The sequence below is a fragment of the Sinocyclocheilus grahami genome, unplaced genomic scaffold, assembly GCF_001515645.1.
Source record: "Sinocyclocheilus grahami isolate Dianchi unplaced genomic scaffold, SAMN03320097.WGS_v1.1 scaffold1747.1, whole genome shotgun sequence".
NCBI lineage: Eukaryota > Metazoa > Chordata > Actinopteri > Cypriniformes > Cyprinidae > Sinocyclocheilus > Sinocyclocheilus grahami.
The window spans coordinates 79517-94647 of record NW_015506926.1 but is presented as its reverse complement, the minus strand read 5'-3'; the positions used below and the strand labels follow the sequence as shown (position 1 = coordinate 94647).

The 15131-nt window shown below is 35.3% G+C and overlaps 1 protein-coding gene and 1 long non-coding RNA gene across 2 annotated transcripts; both read right to left on the bottom strand.

Moving 5' to 3' along the window:
- Window positions 1–172: 172 nt before the first annotated feature.
- On the bottom strand, window positions 173–645 carry LOC107572412 (uncharacterized). The gene is made up of 3 exons (XR_001607338.1): window positions 614–645; window positions 470–525; window positions 173–380 (listed from the first exon to the last, which is right to left on the bottom strand). It is a non-coding gene; the product is annotated as an uncharacterized lncRNA (long non-coding RNA).
- A 365-nt stretch (window positions 646–1010) lies between these two features.
- On the bottom strand, window positions 1011–12927 carry LOC107572406 (high affinity cGMP-specific 3',5'-cyclic phosphodiesterase 9A-like). Its single transcript, XM_016258842.1, has 9 exons — window positions 12840–12927; window positions 9262–9332; window positions 9088–9165; window positions 7274–7317; window positions 5699–5783; window positions 3775–3835; window positions 2051–2125; window positions 1810–1896; window positions 1011–1111 (listed from the first exon to the last, which is right to left on the bottom strand). The coding sequence occupies exons 1-9, from the start codon at window positions 12900–12902 to the stop codon at window positions 1025–1027; spliced, it is 651 nt and encodes a 216-aa protein (XP_016114328.1). The 5' UTR covers window positions 12903–12927; the 3' UTR covers window positions 1011–1024.
- Between the last annotated feature and the right edge of the window lie 2204 nt (window positions 12928–15131).

The following is a 15131-nucleotide window of genomic DNA, read 5'->3' as shown; positions in this document are numbered from 1 at the left end:
CTTTTCCACGACATTCTAATTTATTGAGATGCACCTGTAGATACAGTAAAGGCTATCACACACATCCTGATACAATTTCATTAGACGTCAGGAACAAAAGTAAATATTGTATTATAAGAGTGCTCTAAAAAAATTAGATATGTGGCTTCAGTTGTTCTAAAAGTTAGACTTTTATTTTATTTTATTTTAGTAGAAGTGACTAAAAATCTGTACATCCTGTATACTGTTTATACTTTTACAAAACCAAATAAAAACAACACAAATGGTTCATAGCTGAGCTGTACATGGTTCAATTCCCTGAAAGATGCTTTGGATTTTCTGAGCAGACGGCCAAGATTTCACTCATTTCACACTTTTTACTGCCTCTGATGAGATTCCAGCTGAAACAAATAAGCAAAAACTGGGTTTCACTGTACATATAACACAAATAATAACTAAAATGCATGCAGTACAATGTTTTAACATTGACCTTCCTCATTTCTTTTTTCCTCCTATTGTTAAATTTTCACTCTTCTTTTTCTGCACCTAAGAAAAGAAACCAGGATAATAAGAAATAAATAGCTAATGCTAGTTTAAAAAAGCAAAAAAAAAACAAAAAAACATTAATGGTAACCTCATTCATGGCGTCATCTATCTGCTTAAGCTGTAGACATGTGGGGGCGTGTTAGAACGAGCCGTTTTAGGTAGGCGTGGTTGACTCTTAACTTTTATAAAGAATATCTCTTTGGATTTGAGACTTTAGTCTTTGCAACTTTACAGATCTTCTTTATGCACAAAGAGCTTGTAACACTCCAAAGAGAAAGGAAAAATTGAAATCGCATCATATTACCCCTTTAAAATCAGTTGCGCTGTGTGGAAACGTGGACATTTTATTGTGGAATATTTTAGTAAGTGTATATTAAATAGAAATAATGCAAAAATAAATATTTATGGCTAATATAAAGAAATATATATGGCTGGTAAGAAATATTTATGACTGGTAATATAAATGTCAGTGTATATAAGCACTCATGAATGATGGCTCTTACGTGTTGTTGTACCCAGGATGATCCAGGTCATGACACACAGCTGCTGTCATCAAAACAAGAATATCTACTTGTGTGAACTTTTCCTGAAAAACACAGAAGCACAGCAGAGTAAGACTCTTTCTATGTGTGCGTGTTGACAGTCATCATGAGGCCGGGTCTGCACACGTATCCCAGTTCTCAGTGGGAGAACTTGCACAATTGGTGGCTGACTAAATACTTTTTTGCCCCACTGTATATATATATATACTGTATATATTCTTTAAAAAAATCACTTGTACTGTTTTGAAAATCCTTTATTTAATTTGTTATTCCAAACTTGTAAATCTCTCATTATGCTATATTATCACCAAATCTTGAACTCAATCTTTTTGTCAATTTGTTTTCTTTCAATTAACACAGGTTTTGTATTTCTTTTTTGGAACTGACTGATCGTAGAGCACTGATCTGAGCAAATACACTTCAGTTTTTAAATGAAAAAAAAAACAAACATTATTTGTAGATAATTCTGACAATATTCACTCATTAACAGAGGTGCATACGTTCAGATCAATGAACAAGTTTCAAAAAGAAATACAAAATCTGAAAACAATTTGACAAAAAGATTAAACACCACAAGTGTAACAAGGTTGGGGAAACAAATTCGCCCAAAACGTTGTTATACCCAGTGTGAGCAAAGTCAGTAGGTTTTAGTCCAATGTGACAACAGTATTTTCAGGAAAAAGAAAACCTTCTTCAGGTAAAAAATGACCTGAAGGATTATAATTTTATAGTATAGTCTTACCAGCCATCTTTTCAGCGTGATGGGGTTAATATTTAAGTCCTTTACCAACCCGAGGTCATGGTACATATGCTCCAAACAACTCAGCATCTTAAAGTACAAAACACTGATGATAGTATCTTCTGCAGTACAAAAAATGTGGTTTGGCATGTCAGTCATTTTCACCAAGTGTCTATCACACATCTTGTGCATTGGTACATCAACTTCAGTAGAACTTTGCGTCTTTCATTTGGCCGATCCTCACCTCGTTAGGTTCCCATTGCCACACATCGAAGACTGGCTGCCTCAAAGCTTCTACTGTCTCCTGTGAGAGGTGGTACTACACAAGCCCCACAAACACAAGCACAAGCAACAGACGCAGAAGAGAGAAAACAGGGCGAGAGAGAAGGAAGACAGAACAGTGGCATGTTAGACTCTTACCTCGTTGGACTCCCACAGCCAGACGTCAAAGGCGGGTTTTCTGAGGGCATCTATGGTTTGCTGGGAGAGCATGTACTGCAGGTGACAGAGCTCTCAGTTAACCCCCGATGACCAACGCCTGGCTGTGGCCATTGCGTACATCACATTCACATCTATGTTCAACATACCGGTTTTAACCCCAAATAAGAATTCTTTCTTTAAATGTAAATTCATTATTATTTACTCACATCATTATTTACACTCTCATTGTCATGTCATTACAAATGTATGCTCTTTTTTCCACACACAGCTCTTTTCCAGTTTATAGTGAGCACAACAATAAAGCGTCAAAAAATAATACCATATGTAGCCCATAATCTACTATATTCCAAGTCACATACCGAGAGGTCAATAATCACAATAATAACCTCAGTGACATGAAATTGATATTTTTCAATCTTAATGTAAATGTAGATAGGATTTGTTGAGATTTCAATGACTACTTTTACATTTCTTTTATAGGCTTTTGTTGCCGTTGACATCACTGAATCATCAATGAACTGACTTTAACTTGAAAAATGTAAAAATTGATTGACCTCTTGCATTACTGACAAACTATTTTCCTGTTTGCCGCTGTAAAGCTGCTTTCACACAATCTGTATTGTATAAAGCGCTATACAAATAAAGGTGACTTGACTTTACTTCTTGTTGTTGTCAACAAGTCAAGCCTGACTGGCAGAAAAGAGCTATGTGAAGATTTTAATAAATAAATAAAACACATTTCTTTTAATAATTATTAAAAATACTCTACCATTTAAAAGTTTGAAGCCAGTATATATACTTTTTGAAATAAATTAATACTTTTATTAAGCAAGTACACATTAAACTGATCAAAATTAAGTAAATACACTTATATTGTTAAAGATTTCTATTTTAAATAAATGCTGTTCTTTATAAATGTTCTATTCATCGAAGAATCCAGAAAAAATGTTTAGACAAAAATATTAAGCAGCACAACTGTTTACAATATTGATAACAATAGAAAATGTTTCTTGAGCACCAAATAGCATATTAGAGTGATTTCTGAAGGATCATGTGACACTGAAGACTGGCGTAATGATGCTGAAAATTCAGCTTTACATCACAGGAATAAATTACATTTTAAAATAGATTAAAATACAAAACAGTTATTTTAACAGGATTACTGTTCTTATTGTAGTTTAATCAAATAAACAAATCCTTGGTGGCCATAAGAGACTTTTTCTCAAAAACATTAAAAAATCACAACATTTTGAATGGTAGTGTATATGTTCTTTTAAATGTTTTGTAATTATTTTGTAGATATTTCATCAGCATTTTTTTGGGGGGGTGAACTATCCCTTTAAACCTTCCTTAATATATTCTTAAACATAAACCATGTGGCTCTCTAAAGGATAAACCTTGAACCCTGATTACAAACCTTGCTGTAATTAAATGGTACTGTATATGCTGTCCTATATCATATTATTAAAGCAGAATAAGTACACAAAATAATAAAGGAACCCATTACAAACACATCTGCCATTTTACCTTTGGGTATGAAGGCACATCTCTGCGAGGAGTTAACTTCTTGTTGTCATCTAGGAAACTACTGAAAAGGTAAAAAGCACTGAGAGCTCAGTTGCTTTAGTACAGAACATGCTGTGCATTTCATTTTTTAAGCACCATGTCAACATCTCTCAAAGAGAGTTATCTTTGATTCATCTAGATTAGAATCTGATCCTTCACTAATAAGAGAGCATGTGAGAGCCATGTCAGCTCATTAAGACTCAAAAGGGAAAAGACTTGACCTCATCTGTTAGTATTTTTAACAAGAGCTGACTAAGACAACACCTGGGCTGCTTCTTAATTCTCCTCTCATTTAAGCTAGCAGCATGAACAGTGCTATCAATAACCTGCTATAGTTACTCCTTTGTGAAAATGAAGTACACTTTAGCATGTTTTTAAAATGAGTACTTTTTTAGGGCACTTGATTGTATTTTGACTCTTTTCCCGCCATTGATGGGATTTTCCGTCATTTACGACATAATGCTTCCCTGACACTTCACTGTTATATGGTAGGGGGCGATGTTACACATCTTCTGAAATAGTACAGAAGCTCCAGATCCAAAAACAAGTGAAGAAGAAGCAGAAACAAGCGAACTGAAGAAGCATTGCTTTCGCTTGTATCTGATGCTATCATTAAACATTTTCAACAGCTTATAAATCAAAACTGCCTAACAGTACTGAATGAAATGTGGTGTAGGACTATGCAAGCTTTGGGGATGTTGATGGACTCAATTTACTCCATCTATATTTTGATCATCGTTCTGAATCTGATCCTGTCATAGTCTTTGAAAAAAAAAAAAAAAAAATTCTTAGCTTTTCGTTCAAAATGCTGCTTTTTTGATGAGACTTAACCACATTCAAGTGTTGATAAAAAAGATTAAATGACGCTAGAATAAAACGGTTTGTTTTGTTTAAAAGCAGAAGCTCTGTTCTTTCTTTTGACATATTGCATGTTCAGATATTCATACAACAAAATATTCTGGGGGCCATGAAATTTGTAAAAATGATCAAAAATGCTGGCACTGGCTGCTAACTTAAAAAAAAAAAAGATTAGTGGGGAAAAAGTTAATTTATTAATTACATAGTAATAGAATTTAATATTATTTATGTTTTAAGTATATCATTTATATTAAATGCAATTAGCTGGACTAGAGTGTTTTATTTTTGACCCACTTAAGTAGGACTAAAGTACATCTTGTATGTAATTTCATAATTACTTCTATCTTTTAAATATGGTTAAAATGTAGCCAACTGCCAAATGTACTGCCAAGCATTTATCATAGTATAGACGTTACTGTCATTTGTATGGAAATGTGTACGTCATGTATTTAAAAATATTTGTAATTACACGTTTGTTGAAGTTGTACATTTAAAAAATATTAACATTAAATGTAATATCGATAAGACGCTACAGTTAAAATCAAGTACTTTACATGTGCTTAAGTATTATATACAAATTGTATTTCTTCAAATTTTTGTAATAATTTGAAATTATTACAAAGTGCACCATTTACAAGTTAAATTACTTAAGTGTGTTAAAGTCATGAATTTGTACTTTTTTAAGTACACTGAAGTGGACTTTTTTTATTCATATTATATTATATTATCAAATACAATTATATTAAACTTATACATCACCTAGAAACTCTTATTTTTCACCCTCACCCTTCCAACCACCTGACTTCATGTAACTTTTCACAATAAAATCATTTCCTGAAGGATAAAATCCAGTCTTGACCTACATTTTTTCTCATTAAATATCCTGTTTTACTTGGAAACACATCAGATTACAGATGTAAAATCAGTTGCAAAGCGCTACTGATATTTCCTGCTATTTAAACTGAGCCTTTATTCAGTTCAAAAATGCCGCTCCAACATCTCCAGGAAAAGCAGTGAGGTCACTGACCTATTGTTCCTGGAGGCCATCTCCTCCCGCAGCTTCTTGATGTCACTGCGACATTTCTCGATCTCCACCACCTTCATCCCCTCCACTGAAGAGACAGAGAGGAAACACACATAGTGCATACAAGTATGACACATAAAAGATGGTTTACATATTTCAAGTGAGCCAAACACAGATAAAATATGGAAATGAGATGGTGAACATGGGTTCCAGCCGCAGAGTTTTTTCCTACGCACGATTTTCCTATACAGACTGCTGAGCCATAAAAAGTACATTTGACACCTGTCACTGTCTGGCATGTTTCCCTCCATTGTCCAAAATCATCCTGCTGGTCTGAAGTGCAAGCAGCTTTGTCATCTATTTGACAGCTTTTTTTATTTACATCTCAAACCTTGGTTGTGAGGATAAAGATATGTCACACAACCTTTCCATGTTGGCAGCTGTCTAATTTAGCTGCTTCTACCAAATAATAGATGAATTTCGAGCCAAAGTACTGTCCCGTTTGATTAGACACACGACCTCTGCACTCACATTGTATAATTTAATTAGTGTAATCATATACATCATATAATCTCTGGACTTCCTGCTACTATTCTGTTTATAGGCCATGCACAGTAATAAATCACCTGAAATGACTTTCTCATATCCTCCTGGCATAATGTGCAGAGACAGCTCATTTGTACAAGAAAGTCGTAGGAATGTAAACACTTGCATTATTGAAACAGCACTGTTTGACTGATCATTCCATTCAGTCCAACACAGCAACACATGCGTAGCAGCCTATACTCTATAGTGCAGAAACAGTATCATGGTAGTATGTTGTTCCAAAAACACCCACAGTATTTGTGCGTAATTGATAGGATATTGAAAAGCCAAGCAGAAAAATATATTATGTTGACAATAAATCTACTAAGAAACAGTCTTGGAATGCAGATGAATCACAGAATCTGTCCAAAAAATGACCTTGTATATCTACGTTTGCTTTGAAATCAATAAAATATTATAATCACTTCTCTGCTCATGATAACACATTTAAATTGAAAAGACTGCAGTCCACCCCCGCTGCAGAAATGTTCGCACAATGAAAAATGGAGTTGCTCTTGTGAACACACGCAGCTTTCCGCACACTCCATTTATGGAGATTTGAGAACATATGAGTTATAACTCCAGAGCTGTTTCAATCTTCATAATAAAACAAACCCTGTTTCCCATTTCAACCGGAATGTAAACACTATCAGTGAAAGCACAGCACTGTAGATGTGATTCACACACACAAAAACATTCAGGGTACACTCTTAAAAATAAAGGTGCTTCACGATGCCATAGAAGAACCTTTTTGTCTAAATGGTTCTATAAAGAACTTTTAACATCTGAAGAACCTTTCTGTTTCACAAATGGTTCTTTGTGGTGAAAGAAGGTTCTTGAGATTATAAAAAGATAAGCAAGAGATGGTTGAGACTGAATGGTTCTTTGTGGAACCAAAAATGGTTCTTCTATGGCATCGCTTGAAGAACCTTCTGAAGCACCTTTATTTTTAAGAGTGTAAGTGAAATCCCATTCAGAACATCTGATACTTACCTGCAAGTTGTCCGCCAGTTATTGGCACCACTTTGTACGGTGACCTTCAAAAACACCAGGACAGACAAATGAAGTTACAAAGCAGTTGGCGCCACACTAAAACACGTCCCCTCTCCCTACAGGACAATCCAGTAACTCCTCATGAGAGCTACAGTTTTCTGTAGCATTTCCATCCAAGATGTCTACTCCTCTGGCAGCCGATTGTGATTGTGACAGTGAATGGGTACATGGTTCTCAAAGAGTAACTTCCCCTTTATCTATATCTGGCCGCCATCCATTGTTTGTCTAGCATGTAGGGCAGATCTCCATATAACCAACAGATAAGGCTCAGACAGTAGGCTAGTTTACTGGGCTTCTCATCTCTGAATGTTTAAACAACGTCTTTATGTTTCCCTGAGTGTGTCTGCAAATTGGCGTTAAATTGGATCATTGGTTTTATATTATAAACTCTCCAACATTTAGTCTTTAACAAAAAAGTTACTGCTAAGAGAGATGAAATACTCTAAAGAGTTTGGCCATTTTAATTAACCTATAGAAAAAAAGGTCTATATAAAAAGTAGTGGAATGACTTGTTTGCTTTATTTCTTACCTATAAAAACACCATATGGTGGACCATTTGCTATAAAATCAGTGTTAAAGGGGTCATATGACGTTGCTAAAAATTTTTACATTTTACATTTTTTAACATTATTTTGTGTATTTGGTGTAATGAAATGTGTTTATGAGGTTTAAGGTTCAAAAAGCACATTATTTTCTACATACTGAACATTATTGTTGCTCCTCTATGCCCCGCCTTTCTGAAATGCATCGATTTTTACAAAGCTAATCGGTCTGAAAAGCAAGGTGTGCTCTGATTGGCCAGCTATCCAATGCGTTGTGATTGGCTGAATACCTCAAGCTTGTGACGGAAATGTTACGCCCCTCACATACTGTGATGCCCTGTGGGCGGAGTGACGAGACAAAAACATTAAAACCCATTATACACGAGGAATTTGTTGCATCCAGTGGGGACATAATTACTGATTATAATGACTTATACTGTCTTTTTACGCATTGCGTTGCATTGCGCTGCGTAAACATAAAAACATGTCTGCATTTGTGATCGGAGAAATGACAAACAACAAGCGTCAGTGGCAAATCCTTTAAATATGAAAACGTACTTACAGGCTGTGAGTCAGCATTATTTGTCTGAACATTGTAGGCTACTCTCCCAGGAAACAGTCCTCGTCCTCCGTAAAATGCGTTGCACACATCTGAATATTTGGGTAGAACTGTTCTGGAACAGTGTTGTAAATACAAATTAACCACTGATTTCTAGTCGTGTCCTCTTTTGGAAGGCCAAACAAAGTAGTTTCGCTTTCACAACGAAACACAGCATCTCCACGGCATGGTGGCAGCAGCAACAATACTACAGCGAGAATCAAAGTTACGCCTTCCTTCTTTGCGTGAACATTTGGGTGGTGTTATGCAAATCTTCCCACACAGTGACATAGACATGTGGGGGCGTGTTTAAACGAGGCGTTTTAGGAGGGCATGGACGAGTCTTAACTTTTATAAAGAATATCTCTTTGGGTTTGAGACTTTAGTCTTTGCAACTTTAGGGATATTATCTATTCACGAACAGCTTGTAACACTCCAAAGAGAAAGGAAAACTTGAAATCGCATCATATGACCCCTTTAAGAGATTCTGACTAAATGAAATGTTTTGACATTAGTGTGTGAAACTGATTCAGAGGTATGCATGTGTATAAGGCACTTTTACAGCTAAAAAGCATTGGATTTATGTTTATAAATGGGATGGAGGGCTATGTTACCTCTCTGAGTTGTTTGGCATTGTGGGGTCAATGGAGACCATTGCTCCTGTTGAGTCCAGAAGGGAGATGGTTGTGTTCCTGTCAGCAGCAGATACATTCTCTAAATATGGGAGCACTTCAAAAGTGGAAACACTTCAATTACACACACACACACTCACATATATCGTACTGTACCTGGAGAGCCCTGTGGCAGTGCAGAATAACTCTTTTATATCACATGGGCTGCAGAAACGGCTGAAAACCACCTAAAAGAAACAGAAAGTCTGATCAGTGTCTCTAAAATAAACTGAGCTTATTCAGTTAGGGTCACTTTTGACTTAAAATCCTGAAAAATAAAACTTCTTTATGCTATGTTAAAGATAAAACGATCTGATCATGACCTTGATCAGCCTGTGGATTTTGGTATGGTGGTGTGGATTTTTAATATCATGTGCAACGGTAATGGCGTGTGATGGTAAGGACATTTTGGGGCCTTGCACTTGCCAATACAATAAGCTGCATGTCAGTTCATGTCACTTCACATGGAACTTAAAATAAATTTGTTTTACGAATAAAAATGATCAAATGCTGAACAGGTTGGTAATGACACCTAATAAAGCTTCTCTCAGACCATGATGATGTTTCTGATTTTCAAACGGTTTCTCTGATGGCAGAAAAAGGCTCCCTTTTCATTTTCATTCCAACAAAACCAAATATAGAGAATTTAGCAAAACCTCAATATTTTTCTAAAATGTGTGGCATGATGGTAATGACACCATTATAAGGGACAGCAGTTCTTTGTTATGAAATTATTACATTTAGGCATACATTAGGCCAGATTTTAACACTTTTTAAAGGGGAAGTTAAAAATTCTGGGTAGGTGGCAAGATCATAACAAAAATCTGTCAAAATTAGTAAAAAGGTAATTAGTGATAACATTGTTTAATACTATAATGATATATATATATATATATATATATATATAGCAGAATCAATGACAATGTGAAATCAGTCTGAAGAATTCCATTTGAAAAGGTGAGTTTTAAAGTAAATTTCTTTAAAATTTTAAATATTTTATGAGATAAAGAATACCTTTAAGCATTAATAAATTGCACTGTGCAATCTCAAATTATAGCCTTTAAAACTATGCAATGATGATTGCTTTAAAAACCGTAAAAAATCACCCTAGAAGGCAGAATCAATGCGACTATGGTTATCTTCATAATTTCTATGTATGATGCTGACCATCACAGTTTATCGATTATTTGAGACTCTGCACACAGCCAAGGCCAAGTGCTGTCGTCCATCATTTGTATGTAGTGTCAGTCCTGACCCTGAGCACTCTGACCCACTTACAACACAAGTATATCTATCATCAGCAGGCACAAGACAGCAAAAACAGGTGACAACACAAAAAAGACAATGAGGGGGGTGCAGCTGACAGACCGAGCGAAGGAAGAGAAAAAGAGAGAGAGAACGATAATAAGACTTTGAGCTGCAAAAACAGATGAGAGTGAGCAAAAGGGTGGGAGAAAGAGGGAGAACGGGGGAATTGTTCCATAATACAATTGCAGGTTCTGAGTTCAAATATATGAGAAATACTTATTAGTGTCCAAAAAAGGGGCTACTAATTGTGCACATTGTCAAAGATGAAACATAAAACCCACAACTAACAGCCTAAGAGAATAGAAATGATAAAATGATGTACCACCAACCACGGTGCAAAACTCTGTTATAATAGTTATTTTATCAGTGGAGCATCTAAATACAGTTCTCTGAGAAGTTTCTAGTATTTTCAGGACTGTAGAGCTGTAATTGAATACCCACTAAAAAGCCTGAAGACATGCAGTCGCACTAGAACAAAAATGATACTTCACCACTTCTCCTGTTGTATACACTGTGTGTGTGTGCACAAAGTGTGGGTGTATGCATACACACAGATGTGCTCATTAAAATGTCCATTTGTTTTTCATTGTGTTCTAAGCTTTAAAAATGCTGATTATTTTGTTTTTGTCCCATTGCCAAGGCTGAACAATGGCAGGCAGATACCCATAAGCATTGTATGACTCTAATAATGTATGCAAAACACACTAATTTGGTGCAAGCAATGATTTAGTCCCAATTTATATTAGTTTATGCATGTAATCACACGCGTACAGAAATAGCATGCATCATAATTGGCACCCCATTGTAAAAAGTGCTATTATAATAGTCTACTAGTAACAAATAGTATTTAAGCTTACTTTTATTTTACAGTGACACTTTGTAGAAGCAGAACTGAATATCATGTCATGCATTTTAATGCACACTGTAAAAAAGGTTTTTAATTTTCACAGGAAAAAACTTTTAAAATGCTATAGTAAAAAACTACTACTCTGGTGAAAGACTCCTTTAAAAGTAATTTTACTGTAAAATCTGTCAAATGTATGGTCTTTAGAAGTTAAAACTATGAATTACCATATAATTTAAAGTGCAAAACTGTAAAATGATATTTCCAGAAGTGTAATTAATATTTGTTGCATTATTTTCATGTCAGGTGTGTTTCCCTGGTGGCGTCTTGTGTTTGTGCGTATGACCCTGTGCCCTGTCTGTACTGGCCATGATTTATGAACAGGGCACTTACGATGAACTCTGATTCATCATGTGGTTTTCTAGTATACCACCTGTATTATCGTGGTGGTTATCAGTACATTCTGAGATAAAAAGCCAAATTAGGTAGTTCAAGTAGACTGGTATATCATTACGTCACTTGACAAAATCCCTGAAACATTGCAAGTGAATTTCTGGCCTCTATTTATTTCACTGTAAACTTAACAGGATATATTTAAAGTGCAAGCACATACGGTAGTAGTTAAGACACTTAATATAAAGTGTGACCAACAAACTAGAAACTGATTGTCACTTGGATACCTGTAATTTAACTGATAATATCTCAACCATGCCAGATCTATTAATTAGAAACATTATTAAAGGCTATCAGACCGGCTGTTCACTTGCAACCTCATGACAGAGTTGAGATTTTCCCCGAAAACATGACCCAGCCTGAGTTTTATAATGTGGTGAAGCATCACATACTGGCTACTCCGTGTGTAAAAACTAATCAAACGTTTTATGAAGGCAACCTGGAGTCATTAAAAAGAGGGTGTGAATAACAGTAAGAGTGAAAATGTACAGATCGGTGAAAATGATTCATATGACTAGAATACTTAAAAATTCTGTTATAGGTGAACGCAAGTAAAAGCAAAAATAGAAAAGCTACAATGCAACATTAATAATCTCCAAAGAGCCATATAGTCAAATCAGTCAGTCATTTCTGGCTGTTTCATTTAATTTTCTTTGAAGATGTTTTAGGTAAAGAAAAGATCAATTGAACTGCTCCATCTCAATCTACATGTACATTTAAAAACTCTACATTTGAATTTAATCTACTGTAGTTCTCAAATATGCATTGGTAAATAATCAGGTGTTTACTGTATAAAATGGTAACATGGTTCAATATTCAAGGTTGTTCTGTACTGACAAAATAAAATATACGGTGATTAAATGTTACTTTTATGGATTTGTACATCATTTTAATATGATGGAGTATATATTATATATTTATATATATTATTATAATATTATTATATAAGCAGTTTTAAAGCATGTTACCAAAAGAGTCATATAATAAACATGATCCTATACAGATACTAAAGCCGCTGAAACTTTCTGAACCGTTCATTTGTTAATGTGCTTTCTTTCCGCCATGCATGTAACGTTAGTGCGAGTTATACCTTCTGAGTCCGTCCATCCAGGTCCAGGTATATCATCCGATGCGCGGAAGACGCGCTGCCCATCTCGCTCCCCTCTCTCCGTCCGCTGCCCTGGACTAGACTAACGTTACCGGCTTCCGCTCGTTCGGTGCCGCCGTGACAGCCCTAATATACACTTCTGACCGTTTCTTTGAACTGGAACGGATTTAATAACGCAGATACTGTGTTTCTCATCGCCACTGATCACTCGTCGCCCCCCCCTTCACTCCCACTAGCGCGCGCTCTCCTTATGATCTCCATAGTAACCGAGACAACTCATATTTTTGATTCCAAATATGATTCCAAATTCCTAAGTTCTTTTTAACATTAAGTGAACATAAATGTGAATTTTAAATAATTCCACAATTTTTGTTTTAGCAGTTTGCGCACACAAAATATCTAGACCTACCAGATTTTTTTTGGTCTTTACTTTAAGTTGATAAGTTCATATTAATTAACTAATAAGTTAATACTTTACTAAGAATTTTTTTTAATGCTATTAATGAAAATTCAAAGCTAGATCTTCTAAACCACTTCTTTACCCACATACACTATATAAATAAATATATTAATAAAATACATCTATACTAGCGGCTTATATTTTAGAGATGTCGGGATGGATTTCGCGGGAAATTGCACGCATATCCATCCTACATTGGCTCGTTGGAAAAGATATTAAGGTTGCTGGTTTTTTTCGGTCATAATTAACGAAAGAGAAAAATTTACCACAGATCATAGAACCTCCGGTGAATCACTATTGTTAAATGTTGCTATATCTGATATTTCACATTCATCCCGGCGATTGAGGCGAAAGACAACCAGAACAATGTTCTTCCGCAAGATGCATGCAGTTTTATTTTTTAACTGATGTGTGTGTGTCTGTGTGTGTGTGTTTTAAATTACATAAAAAAAAAAAAAAATTGGTAATCAGTTTTTATTTGTGCTCAGTATCACTTTCCCTATTAATCCTTCCCTTTAATGTACAAAAGCCAGTTCCACTGAAGAAATAGCCTACATTTTTAAATGAACTATACTTTCAAAAGTAGGGTGGGAAAACAACAGCACAAAGATGATTATTAATGGATTTGATGAATTCTTTAATTCCTTAAATAACAATAAAAACTAATAATTTTTACTGCATAACAGTAAAGACCCTAATGTAAGGTGAAATAATCATGACACAATAATGAATTCATGAAGGTTAGTCTGGGTTGTGGGCGGTGAGGTGGCAAATTGAACACAGGGGTTCAGCACTAGAGTCATTCAGGGGAAGCGTGTGATTCACTGTGGCAAGTCAAATGATTCATCTGTTATACTGTAAAGACCCGAGCGGTGAAACATGCTCATTATACTCAATTATATGCATGTATGACTTCACACAGCGTGGAACACTTATCCTTTCAACAGAGAAAGTGTGTCTGTTTTGTTCTCACTGCCTGACTGCCACCTGTCTGTGTGTGTGCACTGATGATTGTCACCTGCACATGGACACTCAAAGCACTCGATGACTCTCACTGACCTCTTAAGATGAGACCGGTGTCTGTAGAATATCTTATTATCTAGAGCTAGAGCGGATAATTATTTTATGTAAAAGAAACAGAAAACAATGTGACAATGGTTTCTACACTTTCTGAACAATAGATTTTCATTTTTGTTATTACGCCTACTGGATAAGAATTTTTCAAAATTCCTTTGTAGAGAAATGGTCAGTGCACTGAATATATATTCAATTCTGTATTATTATTTTATTTTACTTAATTCTGCATGAACAGTTATATATATAAATATATACAGTGGTGTGAAAAAGTTTTTGCCCCCTTCCTGTTTTTTTTTTAAATTGTTTGCATATTTGTCACACTTAAAAGATTCAGATCATCAAACTAATTTTAATATTACACAAAGATAACCCGAGTAAATACAAACTGCAGTTTTGAAATTATGATTTCATTTATTAAGAGAAAAAAGCTGTCCAAACCTGCCTGGCACTACGTGAAAAAGTAATTGCCCCCTAAATCTAACAACTGCAATCAAACGTTTGCGATAACTAGCAATGAGTCTTTCATGTCGCGGTGGAGGACTTTTGGCCCACTCCTCTTTGCAGAATTGTTTTAATTCAGCCACATTGGAGGGTTTTCGAGCATGAATGGACTGTTTAAGCATCTCAATCGGATTTAAGTCTGGACTTTGACTTAACCTTAATTTAGTTTTTCTTGAGCCATTCAGAGGTGGACTTGCTGGTGTGTTTGGGATCATTGTCCTGCTGCATAAACCAAG